The following is a 7,853-nucleotide window of genomic DNA, read 5'->3' as shown; positions in this document are numbered from 1 at the left end:
TGTGTGTGTGTGTGTGTGTGTGTGTGTGTGTGTGTGTGTGTGTGTGTGTGTGTGTGTGTGTGTGTGTGTGTGTGTGTGTGTGTGTGTGTGTGTGTGTGTGTGTGTGTGTGTGTGTGTGTGTGTGTGTGTGTGTGTGTGTGTGTGTGTGTGTGTGTGTGTGTGTGTGTGTGTGTGTGTGTGTGTGTGTGTGTGTGTGTGTGTGTGTGTGTGTGTGTGTGTGTGTGTGTCCCCGTCCGTCCGTCCTCATAAAATAATGCAGGTTGTGTAAATTAAAATCAAAGTTTATGTGAAAGTAGAAATGAGCGTCTCAGTTCCTCTTCCTCCCTCTCAGACCCCCACCAGGGAGGTGTTTGCTCCCTTCTGATTGGTCAGGACGGCGTGATTGTTCTGTTGTGTGTCTGACGTGTGATTCAACCCAATGTGCTGCATGTTGATGTCAACAGCTTACAGACGTTAAGGGCCCACATCAAGAACAAAAGCTTTCAGGTTAGTTCAGATTCAGAACTAAGAGTGTTTCTACTGACAGAGTCCAACACACACTCACTGCTATTACACAAGAAGAGAAGAGGACACAAGGACACGTTGTCTTTAACAGAGCATCACATCCACATCTTATTATTTCACATCATTTCAATGAGTTAAAGATGGTAAAGTCATCACATTGGGAAGTTTTTCTTAGGAAGGCCCGTTTATCAATCAACATGAGATTCATTGATGGCAAAAGCTACAAATGATTCTGAACCTGAGGCTTTGAGCTTTCAAACCCTCTGTGATAAGTGTTCAGTCACTACAACTGCAGGGAGAGTATTGACTGTCACTGTCACACGGTGGTTCAGTTCTCTCACCATGCTTCTGAATAATCCAAACTACATTCTTTACTGGAATATTGATCCAGATATCAGTGTCTCACACTTGTGTTCTGTGTTTCCATCACATCATCAATCACAGGAAGCAAAATCACATTCAGCTATCAAAAGTCAGGCTTTCTAATGTTGGCAAAGCAAATCATCATACTCATAATCATACATCATCATGTCATGTTCTCATTGCTATAAAATGCATATTCTACTATCACCTAGCAACCACTTCCTGTAGCAAATCAATGACAAAGAAAAAACCATCGACAGAAACCAAAACACTCAGAAAAACTAAAGGGGCAACAAATCAGGCATTTAAGACTGAAATCTGCTCCATTGTGCTTTTGCATATTTAGGCTACTTAAGTTTACACAAGGTGGCGTTGTCTCCTACAGAAGGATAAAGCCAAATTCCAGCATAGAGCGGCTGAGTGAATGTGGTCTGGACTCTGTGGAGGAGAGTCATGGTGTCAGAGACGCTGTAGAAGGACAGAAGACCTGCAGGCTGATCCAGGTACACTCCTACTCTGGAGGAGGGAGAGGGGACTGAGAAAGGAGTGTTGATACTGTTATGTCTGAAAAAACAACTGTTGTTGTTATGATATAATGACCAAGACTTTTCATTGTTTCCAAATAGACTTTCACCCCCTCCTCTTTTAATATCCTTGTATGTCACTGCTACTATACCTCCTCTCCCTCTCCACTCCACCTCCCAGTAACAACGTCCAGTCAGACTCTCTGTACTCTGGACCTGAGACCTGTCAGTGAATCTGTCTGGATGAGCAGAATATGACTGAGGTTTCTTCATCCATGTTACTTTTCTGTTCCCCTCAGATAATAACAGCTGTGTGTATGCTGTGTTTGGATCCATTGTGATTTCCAGTGAATATCTTAAGAATCCAGCTCTGGTCTTGGGCTCTGCTGGTGACAGTGAAACATCCAGATCAGTCAGTGTCAGTGAGATCTTGGTCCATCCCTCACTCAGCATGTTCTGTAGTTGATCTCTGACCTTTGACACAGCCGCCGTCACCTCCTCAAAGTGCCTCAGAGGACGGATATTGATGCTGGCTGAGTGTGTAGATTCACTGAGATGTGGCAGTGAGAGGTAATTGTGTAGAAACTGGATGTGATCCTCGGTGTGTGACAGCTGCTGCAGCTCAGCGTCTTTCCTCCTCAGCTCAGTGATCTCCTGCTCCAGCTTCTCCTGAAGCTCTTCAGCTCCACTCACTTCAGTTTTCTGCTGGGATCTGATCTGCTGCTTCACATCAGAGCTTCTTTTCTCCATCAGACGGATCAGCTGGCTGAAGATCTCCTCACTGTCCCTCACTGCTTTATCAGCAGACTGATTGATGTCCTTCACCTCCTGCTGAAGCACCTTCACGTCTTTCTGTCTGTCCTGGATTCTCTGCTGGACTTGTTGTCGACTCTCCCCGAGCTCTCTCTGCCTCTCCTTCCTCTCTGCTGCAGCTGAGACTGTGTGGTGACCTTTATGTTCATCCACAGAGCAGAGATAACAGATACACTGCTGATCAGTGCGGCAGAACATCTTCATCACCTCATCATGAAGAGAGCAGATGTTCTCCTGAAGCTTGTTGGAGGGCTCCACCAGCTTGTGTTTCTTTAATGGAGCTACATCATAGTGAGGCTGGAGGTGTTGCTCACAGTAAGAGGCCAGACACTGCAGACAGGACTTGATGGCTTTCCGTTTTCTCCCAGTGCAGAAATCACAACCAACATCTGCAGGTCCAGCATAGCAGCGATCAGCAGGAGGAGCTTGGAGTTCTGTCTTCTTCAGCTGCTCCACTAAATCTGCTAACATGGTGCTTTTCACCAGGACAGGCCTCGGTGTGAAGGTCTGTCTGCACTGAGGGCAGCTGGGGATTTTCTCCTCCTTCTCCTCTTCATCCCAGTAGTTGTTAATACATCTCCTGCAGTAGCTGTGTCCACAGGGAATAGTCACCGGCTCCTTCAGCAGATCCAGACAGATCGAACAGCACAAGGTTTCTTGATCCAGCTGAATTCCTTGCTGCGCCATTTCACCTCTCAGTTCAGTGAGCAGCTGAGTTTCACTTCCGCACAAAAGAAATCTTCAGCACTTGTTGGTCCCACCCTCTCCTAAAGTGACAAACCTTTGAGGTGAAGAAGGAAGTCAGAGCACGGGGAGGAGCTGCTGTGTTCAGGGAGGAGGAATTTGACCAACATGCAAAACACAGAGCAGAGCAGAGCTGAGCAGAGCAGAGCGGAGCCAGTGGATCCAGAGCAAACTGCTCCTATTCCATTAATTAACTTTGATTAAATAAATTCTTACATTTCCCCCCTGGATCCAGACCAGCACCAAACTCTAAAGGCTTCTTCTTCTGTGCTCCACCCTTCTATAGAGCTTCATCTCAGTCCATTCAACATTTTGAGTCAAGCTGTCGTCAAACCGACACACACACACACACACACACACACACACACACACACACACACACACACACACACACACACACACACACACAGGAGAGAAGGCGTGTGGAGATACTGTGTGTGTTTAGTAAACTACAGGGACGATCTCTGTGATGCATTATTGGAGAGGAACAAGTCAGAGTAACAGAGTGGTGTGTGAGCCAGGGCGTGTGTGCATGCAGCTACATGTATGTACAGCATGTGTGTGTGTCGTTCATGCTGAACACACTATGGTTTGTATTTGTGTACTTGTGGGTTTCTGTGTGTAATCTTTGTTGTAATCTTTGAACACAGCGACCTGTGTACCACAAACTAAGCACACCGCTTTACTCTTGACTTCTGTAAATAAATATCAGAGAGGTGTTTTCTCCCTTCTGATTGGTCAGGACGGCGTGATTGTTCTGTTGTGTGTCTGACGTGTGATTCAACCCAATGTGCTGCATGTTGATGTCAACAGCTTACAGACGTTAAGGGCCCACATCAAGAACAAAAGCTTAGTAGCAGGATCCTCTGTGTCCTCTCCACTTTCACAGGAAGGGTCAGAGGCACTCACAGAAGTGGAGAACTCCAGCGAGTAATCTGTGTCAGACTCACCCTTGAAGCTTGTGTCATCCGATGAGTGGAACAGTTCACTGGTAGATATAGGCTGCATGATCATTACTCTGGCCTCTTCCCCACTGAAATGCCTCTTTGTCTTTGCTCCAGGTATTTCTCCTTTTCTGCTCACTGATGAAATGACCCCTCAGCAAAGCTACCTGTGTATCTTTGGCTGTGAAAGCAGCCAGGTGCATAAACAAACTAGCAGTTGCTTTTGTTTTTTAGCATAGCATAGGCAGGAGGCTCCTCTTCACAGATACATGTCCACACACATACACGCACCTGACACACACACACACACACACACCACACACGCCACCTGGTAGTCACACGGATCCATAATAAGTGTCAAAAATACAAGAATTTCATGCATCGGCCTACAATTGGAAAACGGTTGAATTTTGTGGAAAACACTAAAAATGTCAAATATCACCACTTTTCTTCATAAAGAAATGCTGACATTAGAGAATTCATGATTTTATAAAAGAATGGCAAGAGAGATTAGAAAATGTGGTTTCAATGGAAGTCAATGGTGCCATTTCTGCCTCGAGGGTGTCCAGTGTGAGTATTTGATACTACATAAAAAACACTAATGCAATCAAATCAATTTTATAAGTAATCTCTGACACATCCAAGACTCTAATCACCACCAAAGCCCCATCCACCTACTATTTAGTTTATGGAAAAAAATGACCTTTTTGTGTTTTTTTGTCACAAATAATGAAATTCTTGAAGTAGTTGAACAGGCATTTAAAAGGTTAAAATCCTGTAAATTAATGAATGTTTGGTAGTTTTGAGTAGCTAAGAAGTTGCCTAAGAGATTTATGAAAAAAAGTTAAAAAAAATATTGATGTATGATGATTTTACAGCAGTTTTTATGTGCGTGGCTTTTTTTGCCACAAGGGTGTCAAACATTAGAAAATTTGAGGAGGGCATAAGGGTTAATAGAGCATCAGATCCAGATTTTATTATTTCACATCATTTCAATGGAATTGAACAGGAAGCAAAATCACATTCAGCTATCAAAAGTCAGGCTTTCTAATGTTGGCAAAGCAAATCATCATACTCATAATCATACATCATCATGTCATGTTCTCATTGCTATAAAATGCATATTCTACAATCACCTAGCAACCACTTCCTGTAGCAAATCAATGACAAAGAAAAAACCACTGACAGAAACCAAAACACTCAGAAAAACTAAAGCGGCAACAAATCAGGCAATTAAGGCTGAAATCTGCTCCGATGTGCTTTTGCATATTTAGGCTACTTAAGTTTACACAAGGTGGCGTTGTCTCCTACAGCCCAAAGATAAATTCCAGCATAGAGCGGCTGAGTGAATGTGGTCTGGACTCTGTGGAGGAGAGTCATGGTGTCAGAGACGCTGTAGAAGGACAGAAGACCTGCAGGCTGATCCAGGTACACTCCTACTCTGGAGGAGGGAGAGACTGAGAGAGGAGTGTTGATACTGTTATGTCTGAAAGAACAACTGGGGATGTAATGTTCTAATGACCAAGACTTTAAATTGTTTCCAAATCTACTTTCACGCCCTCCCCTTTTAATATCCTTGTATGTCAATGCTACTACAACTCCTTCTCCGCTCCACTCCACCTCCCAGTAACAACGTCCAGTCAGACTCTCTGTACTCAGGACCTGAGACCTGTCAGTGAATCTGTCTGGATGATCAGAATATGACTGAGGTTCATTCATCCATGTTACTTTTCTGTTCCCCTCAGATAATAACAGATGTGTGTGTGCTGTGTTTGGATCCATTGTGATTTCCTGTGAATATCTTAAGAATCCAGCTCTGGTCTTGGGCTCTGCTGGTGACAGTGAAACATCCAGATCAGTCAGTGTCAGTGAGATCTTGGTCCATCCCTCACTCAGCATGTTCTGTAGTTGATCTCTGACCTTTGACACAGCCGCCGTCACCTCCTCAAAGTGCCTCAGAGGACGGATATTGATGCTGGCTGAGTGTGTAGATTCACTGAGATGTGGCAGTGAGGGGTAATTGTGTAGAAACTGGATGTGATCCTCTGTGTGTGACAGCTGCTGCAGCTCAGCGTCTTTCCTCCTCAGCTCAGTGATCTCCTGCTCCAGCTTCTCCTGAAGCTCTTCAGCTCCACTCACTTCAGTTTTCTCCTGGGATCTGATCTGCTGCTTCACATCAGAGCTTCTTTTCTCCATGAGAAGGATCAGCTGGCTGAAGATCTCCTCACTGTCCCTCACTGCTTTATCAGCAGACTGATTGATGTCCTTCACCTCCTGCTGAAGCACCTTCACGACTTTCTGTCTGTCCTGGATTCTCTGCTGGACTTGTTGTCGACTCTCCCCAAGCTCTCTCTGCCTCTCCTTCCTCTCTGCTGCAGCTGAGACTGTGTGGTGACCTTTATGTTCATCCATAGAGCAGAGATAACAGATACACTGCTGATCAGTGCGGCAGAAGATCTTCATCACCTCATCATGAAGAGAGCAGATGTTCTCCTGAAGCTTGTTGGAGGGCTCCACCAGCTTGTGTTTCTTTAATGGAGGTACATCATAGTGAGGCTGGAGGTGTTGCTCACAGTAAGAGACCAGACACTGCAGACAGGACTTGATGGCTGTCCGTTTTCTCCCAGTGCAGAAATCACAACCAACATCTGCAGGTCCAGCATAGCAGTGATCAGCAGGAGGAGCTTGGAGTTCTGTCTTCTTCAGCTGCTCCACTAAATCTGCTAACATGGTGTTTCTCACCAGGACAGGCCTCGGTGTGAAGGTCTGTCTGCACTGAGGGCAGCTGGGGATTTTCTCCTCCTCCTCCCTTTCATCCCAGTGGTTGTTAATACATCTCCTGCAGTAGCTGTGTCCACAGGGAATAGTCACCGGCTCCTTCAGCAGATCCAGACAGATCGAACAGCAGAAGGTTTCTTGATCCAGCTGAATTCCTTGCTGCGCCATTTCACCTCTCAGTTCAGTGAGCGTCTGAGTTTCACTTCTGCACAAAAGAAATCTTCAGCACTTGTTGGTTCCACCCTCTCTTAAAGTGACAAACCTTTGAGGGGAAGAAGGAAGTCAGAGCACGGGGAGGAGCTGCTGTGTTCAGGGAGGAGGAATTTGACCAACATGAAAAACACAGCAGAGCAGAGCAGAGCAGAGAGATTGTATTTGTGTACTTGTGGGTTTCTGTGTGGAGCTGAAGCAGCGATTGACAGGCAACCGGGTCATGAGTGCAGTGAGAGCAGCATTTTCAAAACAAGTGAAATGCGTAAATGAAGTATCGCCAATTTCATAATCTGACTGTCAATGCAGACTTTTCAACAACAAAGATCTTTAAATTCCAACAGAATGGACTTCATTAGAGATCAAACTGGTGAATGAACCAAAGTTCAAAATGAGAAATGAAGTTTACACTGAGGCAGATTTGTTTTGTGTTTTGATTCTCACACACACTCGGCTCCACACAGCAAGCCAATATTTAATAACAGGATTATATCAGCACCATGGACGGACGACACCCGTCTGTCTTTAACTGGCGCTAAAGAGCGACACCTGGTGGGCGCGTCGCAATTCCAGATGGGAATCTTTAGAATCAAACCAGGGTGAAGCGCAGACGCACGGAAACGCCCCTGCAGCACGTAACGCCCGGCGGCTCCAGGTGGGGGACGGCGCCCTGGCCCATGGCTCCTAAAGATCAGTCTGGGGGTTTTGATTCTGAAGTTTCCCACCTGCCTGTCAGCCGTGCGCTCAGGATGTGATCACTTTGTACAATGAAGATGTTCGTCTGAGAGAAAACTGTACAAACCTTTTCTTTCTTTTTCGCTGTTTTCTTTTGTGTGACAGGCTTGGGGTCAGACATGCAGACGGCAGTGTTCAGACTCACACACACACACACACACACACACACACACACACACACACACACACACACACACACACACACATCCATCGCAGCGTGGCACAGAGATTAACACAG

The 7,853-nt window shown here is 45.5% G+C and overlaps 2 protein-coding genes across 2 annotated transcripts; both read right to left on the bottom strand.

Annotated features, from left to right (window-relative positions):
- Positions 1-686: 686 nt before the first annotated feature.
- Positions 687-3,367, bottom strand: LOC142988683 (tripartite motif-containing protein 16-like). Its single transcript, XM_076137920.1, has one exon. It carries the CDS (start codon positions 2,889-2,891, stop codon positions 1,215-1,217), a length of 1,677 nt encoding a protein of 558 aa, XP_075994035.1. The 5' UTR covers positions 2,892-3,367; the 3' UTR covers positions 687-1,214.
- A 1,475-nt stretch (positions 3,368-4,842) lies between these two features.
- On the bottom strand, positions 4,843-6,906 carry LOC142988687 (tripartite motif-containing protein 16-like). The gene has a single exon (XM_076137925.1). It carries the CDS (start codon positions 6,836-6,838, stop codon positions 5,168-5,170), a length of 1,671 nt encoding a protein of 556 aa, XP_075994040.1. The 5' UTR covers positions 6,839-6,906; the 3' UTR covers positions 4,843-5,167.
- Between the last annotated feature and the right edge of the window lie 947 nt (positions 6,907-7,853).

The sequence above is a fragment of the Genypterus blacodes genome, unplaced genomic scaffold, assembly GCF_046128005.1.
Source record: "Genypterus blacodes isolate CSIRO-AG114 ecotype Tasmania unplaced genomic scaffold, CSIRO-AGI_Gbla_v1 ptg000342l_1, whole genome shotgun sequence".
NCBI lineage: Eukaryota > Metazoa > Chordata > Actinopteri > Ophidiiformes > Ophidiidae > Genypterus > Genypterus blacodes.
This window is presented reverse-complemented; position numbering and strand designations above follow the sequence as displayed.

Bases quoted from the DNA above. Each gene is read 5' to 3' on its own strand.
- LOC142988683 (XM_076137920.1), bottom strand. From the start codon at position 2,891: ATGGCGCAGCAAGGAATTCAGCTGGATCAAGAAACCTTGTGCTGTTCG.
- LOC142988687 (XM_076137925.1), bottom strand. From the start codon at position 6,838: ATGGCGCAGCAAGGAATTCAGCTGGATCAAGAAACCTTCTGCTGTTCG.